At 43.7% G+C, this 19,425-nt stretch overlaps 1 protein-coding gene across 3 annotated transcripts in view; it reads right to left on the bottom strand.

The window, feature by feature from the left end:
• Nucleotide 1: 1 nt before the first annotated feature.
• Nucleotides 2-19,425, bottom strand: part of LOC133150493 (FERM, ARHGEF and pleckstrin domain-containing protein 1-like) — a 25,687-nt gene continuing 6,263 nt past the window's right edge. The window contains exons 3-28 of one of the 3 annotated variants that reach the window (XM_061273045.1): nt 16,899-17,003; nt 16,771-16,813; nt 16,299-16,377; nt 15,362-15,459; nt 14,663-14,777; nt 13,672-13,819; nt 13,472-13,567; nt 13,184-13,350; nt 13,023-13,091; nt 12,870-12,945; nt 12,619-12,796; nt 6,499-6,662; nt 6,324-6,413; nt 5,706-5,842; nt 5,509-5,590; nt 5,365-5,426; nt 5,112-5,287; nt 4,756-4,886; nt 4,611-4,679; nt 4,427-4,516; nt 4,216-4,298; nt 3,952-4,064; nt 3,392-3,552; nt 3,180-3,287; nt 1,082-1,233; nt 2-983 (exon numbers count right to left, since the gene is read on the bottom strand). In XM_061273045.1, the coding sequence (XP_061129029.1) occupies nt 908-983; nt 1,082-1,233; nt 3,180-3,287; nt 3,392-3,552; nt 3,952-4,064; nt 4,216-4,298; nt 4,427-4,516; nt 4,611-4,679; nt 4,756-4,886; nt 5,112-5,287; nt 5,365-5,426; nt 5,509-5,590; nt 5,706-5,842; nt 6,324-6,413; nt 6,499-6,662; nt 12,619-12,796; nt 12,870-12,945; nt 13,023-13,091; nt 13,184-13,350; nt 13,472-13,567; nt 13,672-13,819; nt 14,663-14,777; nt 15,362-15,459; nt 16,299-16,377; nt 16,771-16,813; nt 16,899-17,003 (2,868 nt within the window). In that variant the 3' untranslated portion in view covers nt 2-907. The remainder of the gene's footprint in view (nt 984-1,081; nt 1,234-3,179; nt 3,288-3,391; nt 3,553-3,951; nt 4,065-4,215; nt 4,299-4,426; nt 4,517-4,610; nt 4,680-4,755; nt 4,887-5,111; nt 5,288-5,364; nt 5,427-5,508; nt 5,591-5,705; nt 5,843-6,323; nt 6,414-6,498; nt 6,663-12,618; nt 12,797-12,869; nt 12,946-13,022; nt 13,092-13,183; nt 13,351-13,471; nt 13,568-13,671; nt 13,820-14,662; nt 14,778-15,361; nt 15,460-16,298; nt 16,378-16,770; nt 16,814-16,898; nt 17,004-19,425) is intronic. The other 2 variants (XM_061273047.1, XM_061273046.1) reach the window with 2 other exon arrangements.

The raw sequence follows: 19,425 nt of genomic DNA, 5'->3' as shown, positions 1-19,425 counted from the left end.
GTACAAACAGATTGTTGTCTTTATTTAGAATAGAAAAATGTCAGGGTTGTATAAGAAAACTCCTTCTGAAGATTGTCTGTATAAGTGAGGCACAAAAATGTGGCAAAGTAATGAATTGAAAAAAAAAATCACGCAAAGCAGATCGTTTCACAGTGTATCAAAGAACTGTACAAAAATCTGCTGCGAAACAAAAACAATAAAAGATGTGTTCTCTTTGAAAGTGGCACTGCAGTAATGTATTTAAATTGTCATTGAAAATAAATCCATTTACAGCAGGGGTCACCAAACTTTCTTAAGCCCAGGGCTACTTACTGACACACACTTCTGAAATAGCAAATTTGCTTAATTTAGCTTTAACTATTAAAGTCAAAGTCTGCTTTATTGTCAATTTCTTCACGTGTCAAGACACACAAAGTGTTATTGTCATTTCCAGTTCACATGCAAGTATGATTTAAACAAGAATAGCTCAAATAAAATAAATAGATGCAGCTCACTGATAAGTGCCGCTATTTGAGCTAATTTTAGAACAGCCCTGCGGGCGACTCACACGGTCCTCACGGGCAACCGTGTTGGTGACCCCTGATTTACAGGTATATAAATTATCATCTCTAACCTGTGCGTGAAATGATTTTAGACCAACACAATGCAAACACTTGTGGTAAATGTTAGGCCGGCTTTGTGATAAGAATGTGCATGGCTTGCCAGGAGGAGGAAAAAATGGCATCATGAATACAAACAAGCTGTGTGGAAAGTGAGTGGTGGCAGTGAAGAACCTCCCAAGTGTGTGTTGAAGGTGAAAGTGAAAAGATGATTTATTTGCGGATATTAATTAGTGCAAAGTGGCATGATTCGGTGTGTCTTTTTGGCTTGAAAGCAGCTGACAATCCAGATCTTCCCCCGTGGGGTATCAATAAAGATCTTTCCTGTTGCTTGGCAGGGAGCGGCTTGTGGAGCATGTGGCACTGCGGATCACCTCCATCCACCTGGTGAAATGCAGATCCAAAATTCACCGCCCGCCATTGATGCTTACAATGTACATATGTGGATATGTTTTTAAAATTATTCGTAGGAGACTGTTTACCGTTCAAATGTGTACTCGCTCTCCGATCTGAAATAGTAGACGTGGGACTTGAAGTGAAGTTTGAAGACATAGTCCTTGTGGATGTTCTCCGACTCGGATGGAACGGTGACAGAGTAGCCTAGCAAAGGAAGGCTGGCCAGAGGGTAGTCATCCTGTCGGAAGACTGCAGTTGTTACCTTTATTCAGTGGAATATATGTTGCAAATCTTAAAGTGTCAACCTAGTCCAGGGGTGGGCAAACTACGGCCCGCGGGCCACATCCGGCCCACGGGACCGTTTAATCCGGCCCGCCAACCCTGAACAAATTGTATTATTAAACCTTTTTTTTTTGGCCATTTTGCCTGCAATGACTGCGTTTTTCCAGTAGATGGCGAAGCGCTCGCCTGCGCATTTACTACCGGAAGCCGTGTCAGAAAGCTCGGTGCACACTCACAAGTGCGTGTACGTACTCAGTAGTACGGACTTGGCGCACTCTCGCTCTATTCGTATCAGTCCCGAATTTAGAGCGTGGGCTTTGACGACAGCATTCTTATAATTCGCGCGCTGAGCTTTCAGATGCAGTTTTGCGCTACAGCCACCCACAAACCTTCCCCTGGAATCCTTCCATTAAAATGAGTGGCCCGAAAAAAAGAAGTGAGTGCCGAATGTTAAAAAAGAGTGGCCAATTTGGCTCGACGTACGCGACGTGACGTTCAGCCACATCAACATCAACCCGTCACAGATCAAGGTAAACGGACCAACACCTCGGATCTCGCCTAAGAATTGCCACAACAAATTTTACTCCAGACTATGACGCACTAGCAAAAAAGGGAGACCAACAACACTGTTCCCACTGAAAATGAACGGGAGGCTCTCAAGTTTATTGTAAAAAAATGCATTTTGAATATGATTTGTACACATAGCAGGGATTGAAACTAGCGACCATTCTCATTTTCAAACAATGCAGGATGCTCAAGGACATTGATGCACCACCTATTTGCGACTAATCTTAACCTGTAAAATTCTTAAGGCTTACTTTAAGGAGGTGTTTCCCGTTTCCTCACCTCTGTTACCAGGTGTTTGCGAGTTAAAACTCTGCTCTGATTTTCAGATACCCCTCACCGTGTTGCTGTTTTGATTACTTTATTTGGATGTATGCTTTCACCGATTCTTCAAGATGATATATTTGGTCAGAATGTTTGCCGTTTGATGTGATCTAATAAGATAAACATCTTTCATTAATCTGACCTGCAGGCACTGAAGTGATGGAGATTGTTATTCATAATAACAGTGTCGTATTTTATGAGAATCACTGATAGCAGTTTTTTAGTGAATTATTATTTTTTTAATGCTGTTAATAAATGCATTTGTTTTCAAAAAAATTGTTTGGAATATCCATGCTTTACTACCTACTAAAGGCCAAGATCTTTTATGCAATGACCTTTACAGGTCGCTTATATGACTTCACACAACGCCTACGTCCATCTGCTCCTTGTCCGGCCCTCCGGTCCAAATTTAGAACCTAGTTCGGCCCGCGAGTCAAAAAGTTTGCCCACCCCTGACCTAGTCCCAAGTTACTGTGGCAAAAGTCAAGTAGGCCCCCCCCGACTAAATTGTCAAGTCAATTGAGTCTTTAATTGGGTTAAGAAAGTTCAATAAGTCAAATTGTACGACCTTGCACTTTGTATCATTAATTACGTTAGTTTGCTGTACAAACCCAGTATGTATTTTTTATGGACTCAAAAGAGTCTCTGTATTGTCTTTTGCTCACTTAAATGACTAACTGATATAAAGTTAATGTTTGACCGGCAGTGAGCTGAACTGTGGGGATAGCGTAGCTTAGCTTGTGTTTTATAGTTACGGATCAAGTTAGTTGTCGTAGTAGTTAGGGTTAGGGTTAGCAATGATTATTAATTTACTCGTAATCTTCCACGTGGTGGCTTGCCAAGTTTGCAAATGATGACCTTCATACTTTCAAGTCATGTATTTCAAGTCTCAGTAAAATCTCAAAGCAATAATGTTCAGTTCTTCTTCATAAGATCGTGCTAAGAAAGCTCCAAGTCCTAAAACTGGCACAATGAATACAATAAATCATGGCTTGTCTTTTTCTATTCTCAAACCTGGTGTGACTTGTAGAAAAAGAGGCTGAAGTTGGTGAAGACCACCCAGAGTTTCTGCCAACCATTACTGTTCTTGAACTTTCTCAGGAGGTTCCCCGAGAGCTGGTTCTGGAAGAAGGGCAGCAGTAATGTGAATATTAACAAGAACCAGGAAGAGGGCAAAGAGGTGTAGCAATAGCGTAGTAGGAAACCAGCAGGAAAAGATTGTGTACCTCCACAGCAATACTGAAGTCCACCATGGACACGCTGGTGTTGCGATGCCAGCACACATGCACGGTGGTGTTACCGCGCTGAGCTTGGCGCTCTAGAGATGAACGTGAACCACAGAGCTCCTCCTCGGACTCGTGCTCGGCCCCACCTTCCTCCGGCAGCTCTGAGGAACAACAGATACGACTGCGATGAAAACAAATTAGTACACAATGGTGCCTTGAGATTTTTTCCAAATCAGAGTAATTTTCGTTATGGTAGCTTTGAAACTTTTCTTTGTGTTGAGTTGTACTGCTCCCCCTGGTGGCCAAGTCAAGCACATCAAAAGGGGCCTAATTCATTCCTATGGCATTCAGTGGTGCACGGAGACGTTATATTTGAAGATGCTGCTAACTTGTGGCGCAAAGTCTCAAGCTCAATCGTGAGTGATGTCATGAGAGAATGACACAAATTGTTTTTTAAATTTCACGTCGATAAAATAACTTTGTTGAGATTTCCGTTTCAGGCCTGCAAAAGTTTCGTACAAAACGGAAGTATTTGAATGCGTGTGGCGATGGGTCCTTACTATTATCACAAGGGCTGGTGGAGAGGAGATCCATGTGAGGGCCATTGGTCTGCTCAGCCAGGTCAATGGCCATCCTGATGTCCTCCAGCCACCGTTCCATCTCGGCAGCGCAGCTGAGAAGGAGGAGGGTATCTTCATTGAACTCTTGCAATTAGGTCAATTACGTTTTTTTTTGTCATCAGCGAGCTTGCAATATGAGGTGTTTCAAGAAAAGTCCACAAGATTTGGTAATTAGTTTGATCAGTTAAAATTAACGAGTTGTACCTGGCTGCCACCACCACCGACTGCCGTTGTCCATAGAGGGTAAAAGCATGAGGGACGCCCCACTCCTCTTCACTCTCAGTAATCTGCACATGCACAGACACAGAAAAGGTTATATTCCAAAAACACGTGGTATTATTCTGAATACATTCTGATATTTAATCTGGATTTCAAAACAGATAAAGGTCCAATCCAACAATATAGAAAGCAATACCGTCATGCCAAAGAGGGGTAGCTGGCCATGGACTTTGAATTGGTTGGATGAAGTCATTCCCCGACTAGTATACACTAAGGAATCGCTGAACTATAGAGAAAAAGGCAGAGAGAAAAAAAGCGGAGTTATTCATTTTGCACCTACATACATTTAAACTAGCTCTAAAGCATCTTTGAAGTCATACCAGGAAGAACATTCTGTGCTGCAGGCCTTTCCCAGAAAGTTTACTGAGGCATCCAAGTCTAATGAACTCCTGTCAGCCCAAGAAAATCACACATAGATATAGAGGACAATAGAATTATTGACGTCCGCTAAACCAGGTGTTTTACCCTGCCGGGGATGGCCAGATTTTCAATGCCAGTCAGATCTTTCTTCAGCTCAAGAAGCTTTTGAAAATTCTCCATTTTCATCATGGTGCCTTGCAGCTGCAGCACCATCTCTGTGATGTCCGCCAGGGCCGCTACAGGAGGGAGACAATAAGCGAGGATATCATTTAAAAGCAGCCTGTTCGAAACTACAAAATAGTTTCCCGAGAAAATGCATGAGAACATTGAAGAGCCGATGCTAAACTGGAATAGTGTATATTATAGGTATATTGGTAAATATTTTTCATCTGCTTATTCCTTCAATATTCACACATGTACAGTCATTTTGAAGACAGCAAAGTAGCGGCAAGACTCGTTACCTCTGCAGTCTCTAAAGTCTTCATGAGTAGGCGGGTAGTGCTTGCAGAGTCTCTCTAGGATGAGCTTGTAGTGAAGCAGGCGGTGGAGCGGCCGCAGGAGGAAGACGTTCAAGGGGAGGTAGCACACCTTCTGCTGCTCCAGTTCTCCACACAGAGCCTCCGCCTTGCGACTGGACCTGAGAAACACAAACGGGGGAGGGGCTTAACCCATACCCACCACTCAGAGAATATTGGTTGGTCGATTTTGACTTACCGACAGGATCGTTCCAGCTCAACCAGGCACTCAGAATGTTTCTGCAGATGAGTCGTCAGCTGCTGCAGATGGAATACAGAATTTGGAGAATTGCAGGAAAAGGTGTATTTTATACACAGGCCATGGTAGCAGTGGTTCAATTACCCTCAGACTCTGAATGTTCTTCAACAGAACATCACCGATTCGTTGATAGTCTCCCTTGATGTGTGCATTGGATCGACCCTCCCTGAAAGTAAAGTTGACATGATGACATTATTTACGGCTCACATTTCATATAATTTGGAATATCTTGAAAATATTTTTGAATTCAAGCCTCCTTGGAGTCTGATGTCAATACTGACCATTGTGCCAGTCTCTGCTCCACCTCCTTGAGGAACCCTTGGTGGAATTTGTAGATTGGATCATAGTTGCCTGATATCAGGTTGCGAACAGCAACTGGAAATGCTTCTTCATCTTTCTCCGCAATATGTTGGAAAGACTGGGATGGACACAAAAAAAGAAAAAAAAAGAAAAAGAGGGTGAGGGGAATAAACAGTGAGACAGTTCAGACAAGCAACGGAAAGGGAGGAAGGGTGGGAGGCATTTTGAAAGTTTAGTTATGCCAGCCAAAGAAAATATTCAAGAGTTTTAAAAAGCACTCAGCACACGCCTTTCTCTCCCACATCAAAGTAGCTAAAAACCACCCTTGGGAAACAACAGCTGACTGAGCAAAAAAATCAGATTACGAGTCATTTTCATCCCAAACCAAGGTCAGTGGGACTCTAAAGTATTTTACGCTAAGTAAGTTGTGCCATGAACCTTCTTTGACACACTGTTGATCATTATTCACTGGACCAGCTCCTGTCTTAATGAGCAAACAATTTACAAGTTGTTGAACTTTACAAGCGGCCGGTTAACACTTAGACAGCTGGAAAAGATGAGGTGGGAAGAAAGTTTTTTCCATCTATTGGCCTCCTTACCTCAGTGATGACCTGCAGTTCCTTGAGGTAGGTCCGCTCGGTGGTCAACAGTTCCTTTGCGATGAAATACGCCTTGTCTGTGGGAAACTTCTGGACACAAAACAAAATGGTGGCATGAAATCATCTGAGCGACTTTTATGCATTACTTTTCTCATTTATTGTTTTGTACGCCCACCTTCCTTCTGGCTTCATCCTCATCCTCGTTCCGAATGTATCCGGCGTCACCGAGGAGGGGGCTGGAAAGCGGTGACAGCTGACTCGGGGGCACCACACCGATAGGAACCTCTCTGTTCAAAATGCCGTTTGTTTTCAGCGGGGACGCCTCCGAAGCAGGACCTCCTGGGGGAGGTAAATGGAGAGGAAGATTAGGGAGGGTCAGTAAGAATTAAAAAGTGAGAGGTCAACACTCACAAGGAGTTTGAGTGAATGTGATGCAACACAAAGTACTTCAACTACTGTGGAAAAACTCACTGGCAACTTGTATAGATCTATCATCACAGCTACTACATCAACAGAAACACTTGAGCAACCAGGCGATGAATTTCCAGATGAGAGAAGATCCTCACAAACCAAGATACAGTACGACATGCGTTAGTAGTGAGAACAGGGTTAGTCGCAAGCCGAGGCGTCTAAAAGAAAACACATTTCAAGTCGTTCATGCTTTGCCGTGGCGGGATTGCAGTCGGACTAGACGTCGCTCTACTCTACAAAAGCTAACTACAAAACTATGATGTCATACTTGCCCGGGTGTCAAGTTCCAAGAGTCCACATGCTGGTGGAAAAGCACTGAGTCCGTAACTACTTACCGGTGTGCTCGAAAACATACACAAACACAAGCAAGTCAAAACAGTGCAGGGGCCATCGAGCAGAGCACATGCACACGATGGACCGACGCAAAACAGGTCGTGGACATCTTTTCTGTTCCGGTGTTTAAGGCAGAGAATTCCCAATGATTATTTTTCTGAATCATGCACATTTTCTTTATTATTAGATTTTTTTTTTTTAATTGATGCAGGTGGAGAAAAATAGGTTACAGTGTTAGGTTACAGAGATGAAGGAAGAGTAAAGCAAGCAGATTTCAATTTTAAGGTGGAAATAACAAAGGTGACAGATGTGTAAAAACAGCAACAAGAATGAAACCCGGAGTATGTCCAGCGCACATATTTTGTGTGTCAAGATTGAGGACTACATGTTCAACAGTTTTATGGGGACCTTTGCAAATCTAGTAATTACTGCAAGGTTTAGAATTCAGCAGGAAGCAAATAAATATCAAACACAAGCTAAGTCATGTAATGTAATTCAAAAAACAACTATAGGAACATGTATATGAGCAAATTAAGCTCTGATTATTCCGAAAAAGTACAAAATCACAATCTATCATGTCACGATCTAGCTGACGTATGTACAGCATATTATAATGAACATTTTTTTTTTTTTTGATGAGAGGAAATAAAAGAAGACTCAACTCCAGTATGTGCGTGATTGTACATCCGTCCTCGAACAAAAGAAAAAAAATCCCACATGAACAACTTAGAAACGTGCAATACGGTTCAAATATTCCTTTGCACTTACAACATGCATTACATGTAACTTCACTTGTATCCATCCGTCTGTCACCCCACCTTCCCCCACCACCACCACCACCACCCACTGGAGTTGAGGCAACTTTATTTTGCCCCTTGTGTGCACAGTGAGGAAACATAGGACAAATGGTTCCGAAATGTTTGGAAACATACAGCAGTGTAAAAGTAATACAAGGCGTTGCCGTATATCAGGATCACGAAGCTTCTCAAACATTCTAGAACCACTTGAAAGCCTTTAACAGTGAAAGCCAAAGTGAGCAAGAACAGAACTGAATGACAGAAAAGGTGCTCGTCTGATTAACATGCATTTTGAAGCGGGGTGATGGGGGCGGAAAAACAGAAAACATGCTTAAAAAGAGTAACAGTGTCTACATTTGTTACCAAAACAAGCCAAGGTCACTCAGAGTCAGCAAGGTGTCAGATTGTAATAATATTCGGCTCTCGTTCAGAAACATCCTTTGGTGATGGAAAAACAAATAGCAGGTTGGGACAGAGTTCCCTAATGTGGCAACACCACAATGGAAACTTAAGCAGGCCGGGGAATTTGACTCCAAGGAAAGAGGACACACACAGTGCGACGTGTGCGTGCGTGTTTGTGCGTGTGCTTGCATGCCAGGTGCCAAGTCAAGCAGACAGCATGAATGGTCACAAGTTAATGAGTTCATGTTGAACTGGTGAGTGCAGACTGAAAAAGACCCGTCAGCCATCGACGTGACCGAGCCACACTTATCAAAAATACGCTACATAAATAGATATAAAGGTTATTGGAACTGCCACTAATCTATTCAAATACGTCAGTTCGGCATCTCTAATTTGAAAGAGAAAATACTACAAAAGTCTGGACCACAAAAAGACCGTGCAAGTATGAAAGTGCTCCAAAAGGCCGGTGAGCGTTGCTACTCCTGTAACAAGTGCAACAAGTGTCTAAGAAGGACGATTATCCTAAACAGCTGCCCTCTCGAAAATGTTCACAGGTGACAAAGGTCAGGACGGGCGCAGACGGACTAAAGACAAACACCTCCTTCATATCACTTCAACTAGGAATCTAATGTATTACACAACATGAGGAAGTTTAAACTAGGGATGTCCAACCAGATTCTGATCAGGTGTATTGGAGGAGGGGAAACATCCAAAACATCAGCGGCCTTTAAGAACCCGATTTGGACAACCTTGGTTTAAACAAATGATCGCATATCTATGCCTAGACCAGGGGTGGGCAAACTACGGCCCGCGGGCCACATCCGGCCCACGGGACCGTTTAATCCGGCCCGCCAACCCTGAACAAATTGTATTATTAAACTTTTTTTTTTTGGTCATTTTGCCTGCAATGACTGCGTTTTCCCAGTAGATGGCGAAGCGCTCGCCTGCGCATTTACTACCGGAAGCCGTGTCAGAAAGCTCGGTGCACACTCACAAGTGCGTGTACGTACTCAGTAGTACGGACTTGGCGCACTCTCGCTCTATTCGTATCAGTCCCGAATTTAGAGCGTGGGCTTTGACGACAGCATTCTTATAATTCGCGCGCTGAGCTTTCAGATGCAGTTTTGCGCTAAAGCCACCCACAAACCTTCCCCTGGAATCCTTCCATTAAAATGAGTGGCCCGAAAAAAAGAAGTGAGTGCCGAATGTTAAAAAAGAGTGGCCCATTTGGCTCGACGTACGCGACGTGACGTTCAGCCACATCAACATCAACCCGTCACAGATCAAGGTAAACGGACCAACACCTCGGATCTCGCCTAAGAATTGCCACAACAAATTTTACTCCAGACTATGACGCACTAGCAAAAAAGGGAGACCAACAACACTGTTCCCACTGAAAATGAACGGGAGGCTCTCAAGTTTATTGTAAAAAAATGCATTTTGAATATGATTTGTACACATAGCAGGGATTGAAACTAGCGACCATTCTCATTTTCAAACAATGCAGGATGCTCAAGGACATTGATGCACCACCTATTTACGCCTAATCTTAACCTGTAAAGTTCTTAAGGCTTACTTTAAGGAGGTGTTTCCCGTTTCCTCACCTCTGTTACCAGGTGTTTGCGAGTTAAAACTCTGCTCTGATTTTCAGATACCCCTCACCGTGTTGCTGTTTTGATTACTTTATTTGTATGTATGCTTTCACCGATTCTTCAAGATGATATATTTGGTCAGAATGTTTGCCGTTTGATGTGGTGTCATAAGATAAACATCTTTCATTAATCTGACCTGCAGGCACTGAAGTGATGGAGATTGTTATTCATAATAACAGTATCGTATTTTATGAGAATCACTGATAGCAGTTTTTTAGTGAATTATTATTTTTTTAATGCTGTTAATAAATGCATTTGTTTTCAAAAAAATTGTTTGGAATATCCATGCTTTACTACCTACTGAAGGCCAAGATCTTTTATGCAATGACCTTTACAGGTCGCTTATATGACTTCACACAAAGCCTACGTCCATCTGCTCCTGGTCCGGCCCTCCGGTCCAAATTTAGAACCCAGTTCGGCCCGCGAGTCAAAAAGTTTGCCCACCCCTGGCCTAGACATAAAAGGTGGCAAACACTTAATTTCGCTAAAAACAACAACAACGGGGTTATGTAGTCTGTTAGTCCTTTAGAGTTAGAATTCATGTATTCTTCATAAAACGGTGGTGTACAAATATAAATATACAGTGTGGGGTTATGGCACATTGTTAAACCTGCGAAATAACAACCTTGCTGGCAAGATCGCCCTGTTAGCGTGATGCCAGGCAACGGCTTGGAAACTTAGCCTTCGTTGTAAAACTCAAATAATTAAGCCCCGATGCAAAGTCAATTTGAACATTATCATTATTCTTGAATTATGTCCATGAATTTCATGATGTCACCCACCGTCTATTACAGTCACCAGAACTTCACACACACACACAAAGCAAATGGCAGATCTGGCATCCCATAGTGGTCACAACTTTACATCCACAACAACCACATTACTAAATGTTGAGTGAAGCCAGTATTACCCTACAACAGAATTCTGGCTCCCGTTATTACCAGTACTTCCAATCTAAACTGGCATTGATAAAGGACATCTGTTCTAGGAATCAATTTCGTACTTCCAATCTCAATTGAAATATGGAAATATGAAGTCGTTGGGTCATGAAAACATCAGCAAAAGGCTTGGTGAAAGAGTAACGCAACTGGTGTTATTTCAATTGGAAGACACACCAAATTAGTTTCGGTTGCCCTCACTCTGGAGCTCCATGCTGCTTATTGCCAAAGAATGGGCCAAAATCCCTCGTGAGCTATGCGCAATCCTGGTGACCACCAAGGTGCCACTAAATCACGTTGTTCTATGCAATTTTTACTTGTAATCTATCAGCGTAATCAAAAACAATTAGAGACTAAATTCAAGCAAATACTAGTTTTGCTTGCCGTCTAAACTGCGCAATAACCCTTAAAACAAGCAAAATATCATTAAAGTGAGCTGCGATTGGCCGACATTGCCCTTAGCAACTGAAAACACGGCCGCCAACATCATCCGCATTGAAGTTGTAGCAACCTGGTTCCGCCTCTCCATCATTACCGTCCACCAGCTGAAGACTCCCAAAAGAGAATTTACAGCGCGGAAGCGGGGACGAGCTCACGCCGTTGGAGTTGACCGAATTCATGGAACTGACAGCGGCGGGATTGCCAAACATTAGCGGGTGGCCGTACGCGCTGCTGCCCGTTTCCGACTCGGTGTCGCTGGTGTCGCTGCCGCTGCTGGTGGAGCCGTCAATCATTTGAACCGTCTGATTTAGATTGTTACGATTCTTTTGAGCTGCCGGGCTTCCGCGCTGGCCGAACAGGCGCTGCACTGTACTGGAACGCGTCTGACCCGGGGCCAGGAGGTTCCCGCTATGATTATTGTTAGTTATAATCATTCTTCGCTCCAGAGGGGCCGAACAAGGGGTCTGAGCGGGCAGCTTGGCGTGATAAATGGGAGTGGACGTGAACTGGCTGAGAATGAATGGATCGGTCTCGGAGCGATTCCGCATGTTGTTGTTGCACTGCTTGGCTAAATGTGCAGGAGTGCGGTTGGAGATGATATTGGCAGGCGAGTAGCCGCTATAGTGGTTAGGCGGCGGTACAGCGGGCGCCTCGACGGGGGCAGCCCCGGGACGCTTACTGAAAAAATGCCCGGCGTCATCCCATCGAGAGTGACCGTTTGTGAGCTCGCTTTGACCGAGCGAGTTTGTGCGATGGTGGAAGCTGCTCATCACCGGGCTCGAGCACTGGCTTTGAGTGCCCGTTCCGAAGGGGCGCCCCGGCGTGGCGCCCCTCTTCTCGCGAGCCTGAAAGATCTCGTCCAGCAGCGTACTATGGAGCGGAAGGCGGCCGTGATAGGAGCCGCCGTTAATACTTGACAAAGTGTCATCGTCGTTGAGCTCGTAGCTCCCGTTAACCTTGCTAGGCTGCGAACGGTCGCTGCCGTTTCTGTTGGCCGGCGTGACTTGCCGTTGGGCCTTTACATCCTGCTGTTGCATCAACCCCGGATGATTAGTGTGGTAGAAGCCGTTAACGAGCCTGAACAGGTTCCCATTTGGGCCCCCGTTAGAAGCGTTACAACCGGCGTGCTTATTGTGCTCGTCATCATCGGTTTGGCTACAGCCCGCACTGCTCTTTGTCACATCGCATTCACTGTCTACGTCGCTGCAGTCTATGTAAGGGATGGAAGAACTGCTGCCTTTGTTTGCCCTGCAGGATGGACCTGGATTGAGGAGACGCTTATCCGGCGGCAAGCCTGTGCCTTGGTGATTGTGCCTGGTATCTGCGCTGTTATCAGCAAAGCCGTTGGTGGCAGACGTGGTCCCTGGCAGTTCCTGTGCATCCTTGTCCACTTGTCGGGCCGAGTCTGGCAGATCTTCCATTGGCACTGATGCGGCAGTCTGGAAGACAGTGGAGGAGATTTTTTTTTTTTTGGTGTTTGCTTTTTAATCTTCTCTAATATGAATCCGTTACCTCCTTTGGCACTTGCGATCGGAAGGAAGAGGACTGATGGGGCATGTTGCTACTGGACAGAATCTTACTGTGCTTCCTGACAAGGGTTGACAATTGAGGTCAAATCACATGCAAATATTTGGCAAAAAGTTTAAGCGAGGACAAGAGTCTCACCTTTCAAACGGAACTTTTTTCGGCTCGGAATCCTTCACATAATCAATGATCTGCTTCTGAGTCCGACCGCTGCGACAACAGGGCACAAAAGGATAACCCCACCCATCCAGCCCATCTATCGAATCGTATTTCTCTACACTATGTACATATTCTTTTGCTACCTGAATCGAAAAGAGGATCCTCTGGTGAAGAGGATGGGCTTGGGTTTGGGCTTGGGCTCCTCGAAGAGTCTAAAGAAGGCGTGATACTCCACACAGATCTTCCAGAAGATTTTGCAGCAGTCCCTGCTGGCCATTGCAAACTCCAGCGTGTCATGGTGACCGCTTTGCTGGAAGAAGAACAAGAGGTGGGCATAAGGAGAGCTGGAGCGAAAAAGCAGCCTCACAACGGAAGGCGCTGGGAATAGAAATAGCTTGGAGGTCACATGAGTAAGGTCAGGAGGAACTTACAGCGGGGTCAGCCCTCAGCTTGATAAGAAAGCGTTTGCGTTTGAAGCTGAGTTTGCGAATCTTGGACCAATTGAAGGCATTTATTTTGGTGTAGCCCTGAAAAGAAAACAGTCTCACTCCATAGAAAGATTCTTTTGTTCATCTCTCAATTTCTAAACAGCATTTTGGGGTAAAATGTAAACTTTCTGCTTGGATGGTACCTGGAACACTAGCACCCCAGTGTGGGCAACAGCCAAGCTGAGTTTGGTGCCCTCACGGTCCTTGGCCGGGTGCAGACGGACGCCATACATTTCAAGTCGCCGGGCGATTTCCAGCAACTGGTAGTCTGACTCTGCGGGGGTCTGTCCGCTGAAGACAAGAGGAACGGGTTCATCGAGCCGCTGGTTAATCTCATGCTTATCTCGCTGAGGCCTTGTTTAATAAACAGTGTGTGGTTAACATAACAGCGTGAAGTTGGATGATGTGTCAATGTTTGGAAATAGCGTGTTTTAAGTGTTTGCATTAACCTTGAATTAGACCACAGTGATGACCGAGGTGATTGGAATAAACAAACGCACGCTTTAAATATGTGGCGAAATCAGATGGCGCTGACAAGCTTTGTTTCCCTGCAAATCGGAAAATATCTTCCTGTTTCCTCTATACGCTGCTGAATGAGCCACTTCCTTCCTGCCTCGGCTGAGCGATGGGGGAAGGGAAAGTGGCGAGGAGCGGGCTGCTTGGGCTTTCAGTGTTTATCTGCCGACACTTTTAACTTTTAAATGATGTGTTTACGCAAACAGTGGAATAATGCGTGTAAATTCACGGAGTATATTTGTGGATTGATTGGGAATAAACGGATGTGTGCAATGGAAAAAATGTGTGGAAGTTGGGATGGGTGGTATAGAGGGAATGTATGTCAAGGGTTCTGTGTTGGGGTCGCTCGAAAAAAAGTGCGTGCGTCTTGCATAGATATTGTGTAGTGTACACAGATTGGGCAAAATGTAAGGCGATGAACGCAGGGGTGCTCTAATTACACTCAGTCCACCATGAGTGTGTGTTTATATGAGAAAGATAGAAATCTCCTGGAAGGTCATGATTGCGAGGTGGGTGTGTAGTGTGTGTTTATAAATCCTTACACCCTTGTGGAACGGATGCCCAGTCAGATTAGGGCAGCTCAGAGTTTAACAAGCAGCTCAAAGTGTTACAACTTACACATGTTTGCGGTGGCAGTCGGTGATCTTGTCCCGGATGGCGTCTTGGTCTGGCAGGTATTTATTGTGGAGGAGATGCTGCCAGCTTTGGGTCTCGTCGAAGTCTCCTATCTCCGCTGAATTTGGGGAACGACAGATGGGGATATGGAAGTTAGCTGAGCGGAGAAGGCGGGGTGGAAAATGCACAGTGCAGCAACTGCTTCATTTTGATGACAATATGAACAGAGGAATTGTTCAAATAATTTATTATCACTTGCCACTGTTAATTAAAACTTCATGTCCATTTAGGCGAAGTGAAACGGTGCTCAAGCCGTTCCAGCAGATGGAGCTGCACCAACAAGTGATTTTCCAATCAAACGATTTTTTCGGACTTGGCAGAGGTCTGCGCTCAGCTGGTTTCTATTCTAGTTCTACTTTTATTCATCTCCCCATGCGGTAGTGCTGTATAGACACACAAATGACGGTTGCTCTGGCAACCAATAGACTTTCCTTAGCCTGCTGCGCCGCATCCTTCTGTCGACACCATGACTACATTCATGTGGTCAGTGAAATACAAATGGTACCATTCACTCTTAACATCCTGTCTAACCTTGTTAACATTGCTACCACAGTGTACTGTAGTTCACTAGATAGAATATTCTATTTTTATGGATGATTTCAGTTTTTTTTTTTTTTTACATGTGACGCTTCTTGCTCTTACACTGGATAATGTGGGAGACCATCAGGGCGGCGCTCGAGTCATTACAGATGAGATTACCGCAGGCCAGGTCACGCTTGATCTGCAAAGCAAACAGGTACCTGTAGGCAAGCAGGAGCAGATGGAAGAGGGAGGGAGAAAAGGAAAAATGGAAGATAGGTTACTGGCCAAGAATTCTCAAAGTCAGTGTAAATACTTTGCTGTGCTTACTATACATGCATAAAATTTAAGAGCATGTTGAATAAAATCTTGATGTATTAATGTCTCTATTTGGTCTGCATGTCCCAGTAATCCAGCGATTCTCAACTAGTGTGCCAGGAGAGATTAGCTGTGCCACACAAAATCTCATAATTGGTCTGAAAATGATTATTTCCCACAAATACTGCATATTTGCTCATCTAGCTATGCTGTTGACATAGCGTGACGTGCCGAAGAGAGAAATGTTCTTCCAATAGATAACAGACGGTACAAAAAAGCTCTGTAATCCACCTGCTGCTATTCATACAACAGAATAAATCTGGGCGTCCTAAGTACATCAGATTTGTGTTCCACTAAATAAACCCAGATTTCACACAACAGTCTAATAAATGCGTGAGAAAGCGGGATAGGAGCTTCATTTATGTACTATCGCTACATGTAAGGCTATGTTCAAAATCTGTACCTTGGCTCAATAAAGTTTGGGAAACATGGAAATGCTGAAATAGTGAGAAAGGGTAAAATAAGGGGCAAAATAAGAATTTAACTTCCTGCCTGTTGCTGAAATCAGCGGGCCTGCTCCACAACTACAGTCTGAGTGTTCGGAGAAATCTAGCGACCTAACTAGCCAAGTTTTGTGCGCCACCAGTAAATGTGGTTGACATTTAAATTAAAATGCGGAGCAGACACAATTTAGAATTTATCACTTCTCTAGTGTGTGTGTGTGTGTGATTGTGTAACCTACTGAGTCAGCTCCTCCATGATCTGTGTGTGGTCAGGAGGGAAGAATTTGACCACAAAACGAAGAATGGTGTTCTTTGGCCCTTGAATGAGAGGGGGGAGGGGGATATAAGTTAAGAAAAGCTGCTGTATACTTTTAGTCATCTTATCTTTTTGAGTCAAATTCTGTAGGATAGCAAATATCAGACCTTATACTAATCATTGAAATGTAATGATGGGTTCTTTAGCTTAGCTTGATGATGTCACAAAGAAGCCTGGGACTACAATTGTAACCTGCCCTAATATTCTTATTCTTGAGAACAGTTTTGTATATTCCTGCCTTTGCATTTAAGCATTGGGCATTATCAAGAACTTGTTGTACACATCTGTAAATAAAAAATATGTTTTTTTTTTTACAGAGGTTCCATGCATTACAGTGTCCTAACAAACATTACAGTTCCTTTAAAATGGTAATACGACACATTCATGTAACATACGTCGGATCTGCTTCATCGTTGGCTTCAGCAAGTCCAGCCACACCTGTGTGAAGGTCAGAGTGCAACATTGGAGTGAAAGTTACAAAGACATGTTTTCAAATGAGTCTCAAACGTCATGCACATCTCACAGTCATCTTGCGTTGGTCCTGGTACTCCAGGCCAAAATAGTCTCCCTCCGCCAGGTTGAGATGGACACAGATTAGGTCAAAAAGCACTTTGCCGGAGGAGCGTTGCTGGAAAAGAGATAAAATGAAGGAATTAGTTCTTACTGAACTTGTGGCCTGAGGGCATAAGGGTGGGGAGAAGAAGTGGAGATAAGGATCCATCTTTGTGTGGGCCTAATTAAATGCTTCACAGCAGAATGAGGCGGCAACCCCCCACATATTGACGTTTTCCAAACGACAAACTGCTGATCTTTAACCCGACTGACAAGTGTAGGCTTTAGGTTTGGGTGGACAGCTCCCCGAGTTTAGAAACAACCAAAAGACCACAGGAAAAATCTGCGAGTCGTTCGTCCAGTGGTCTCAGCTGTGCTCAGGCAAATGTGCGATGCCAAAACACACAGAGCTGTGGAACCAAACCCAAAATTACTGGGATATTTTTTTCTGTGACTGGGCGGCAAACCAGTAGGACAGAGATACTTAAAATGCATATTTTATTGATAATCAATGTCTGAGAAAATGTTATTTCAAAAATCAGAAGCTTGATGCATAATAAAACCACAAGCATGGAAAAAAAAATAGTTAGCCTCTCAAGGTCAAATAAAAATGGTTGAACAGAATTATTTATTTTGATTCGGTTGACGCACAGTTACTGAGTAGCTCCTAAGATCCCATGGAAAAAAATGAAAAGGAAAAAGAAGAATCAAAGTGGCATAGGTGTGAGGCAAGTAAGTCTAACACCATCTGGCATACGTGTGCGTACGACCATCTGTTTGTGTGTGGGCAGCCTGCTTGGACAAACATGCACTGACAGACAGACAGACAGACAGGCGCGCCTACAATAATAGTGAGCACCACCATGCTCCTGACTCAGTCAATGAAAATTCACTCATAAAAAAAATTCATGACATCACAACCTGTGTATGTTGGGATGACAGAAAAAGATGCCTTACTTTTAAAAAGCCTGCGACTATCTCTTCTTACTGAAGGTCCCAAAAAAGTGTGATTGCGACATCCTGATGGAAAACGAAATATCAACGTACTGCCTGTTTTTAAAGGAAAGGAAGTCTCAGCGGCTGAGATTTTTACAGGAACCTTCAGGAATGCTTCAGGGCAATATTATATGTCAAAATGACTGTGGAAAGAAATATTTGGGAGAAATGGTGGGATGAAATATCAATGATACGACTTTCATCAACACATACCGTATCACCATAAACATTTGGACAACCGAAAGACCCTCACTTTAACCGTGAAGACTTTTGAGGGTCACAAAAGGGAAAGCAACGATATATCCAAGCTTAATGTTACCACAAAAAAACAACATCCAGCCAGCGAGCGGATTCCTCTTTCAAACAGAAGCCCAAAAATAGTTCCCTGCATAGTGGAGCAGAACTTCCAATACGTGCAAGTGGGATTATTTTATTTATTTTTTTTCTTTCTCGTAGTCTTTTTGGCAGAGGTGGTGGCCTTGAGTCACATGACTAAAACACACTCTCCTCTCGGGCTCTCTCCAATACACAAGCGCTGTCAATTCTGTCATATTTTTAACTACAATTGCAGGATGAAGCAGATAAACCAGGATTAACCGACGATTAACCAGTGGCAGTATGATTTCCCTCATTCTGACCGAACCTACCCAGTTGTGGTCAAGGCAAGCGGGTTTAGGTTTCACACAAGCAGAAGTGGGACCCACACCATACCACCACGGCTCATATCATTTAGAATAATTAGAGAGCTGGAGAAGTGGGCCGGGCCTCAACTGTCCAGCCGACTGTCCATTAGCGAGCCAAATGGGAATTTGGCGACATGCCTGGAAAACATCATGCAAATGTCTGGGCCTAAAATATCCAGATTTAGCACTCAAAATCTCATCCAGACATGGATAAAACAGACTGCCTCTTTGAAACGGACTTTCTTCCTCAATGGTCCTGTTGTGCAAGAAGATACAAAGTGGAAGGAGAAGTCAATAGATCATTTTCCATCGCAACAAGTGGCCAATAAACAACGGCTGCACGTCATTTCCGTGCAGTTTTCATGAAGTGACTCATGCGGCTTTTGCAGCAGACAAATTATAGTGATCCTGCTTCTCTATTCAAAAAGGCTGCATAAAATACATGTTACAATGAGCAAAAGGATCCTTTAAAAGAGTATTCCAATTTTCTTTTTCTCCACCGTGACATACACTTCATTGTTAATTCGAGACCAGCCTGTTTCATACGCAAAGGCCCAGAAGTCACATGGTCAGAAGTCATATTTCAACCAGCTGTACAAAGTATGAGTTTTCTCCACCAACAGGGCCAGAGATCCTTTAGAATTTGCCAGCTTCACTTTTTCAGTAGAAATATTTTACAAGTAGCATAACACTACACTACGATCACTATCATCCTATAATGGCACTTTGCTTACATACTGTGCATATTACAATTTGATTTGTCTATAGCTTACATTATTGCAAACCAATAAAAACTCATCCCTTAAAACAAAATGTGAG

This window comes from Syngnathus typhle, linkage group LG2 (genome assembly GCF_033458585.1).
Source record: "Syngnathus typhle isolate RoL2023-S1 ecotype Sweden linkage group LG2, RoL_Styp_1.0, whole genome shotgun sequence".
Taxonomy (NCBI): Eukaryota; Metazoa; Chordata; class Actinopteri; order Syngnathiformes; family Syngnathidae; genus Syngnathus; species Syngnathus typhle.
Note: the sequence above shows the minus strand (reverse complement) of the source record. Positions and strands in the feature narration are given on the sequence as shown.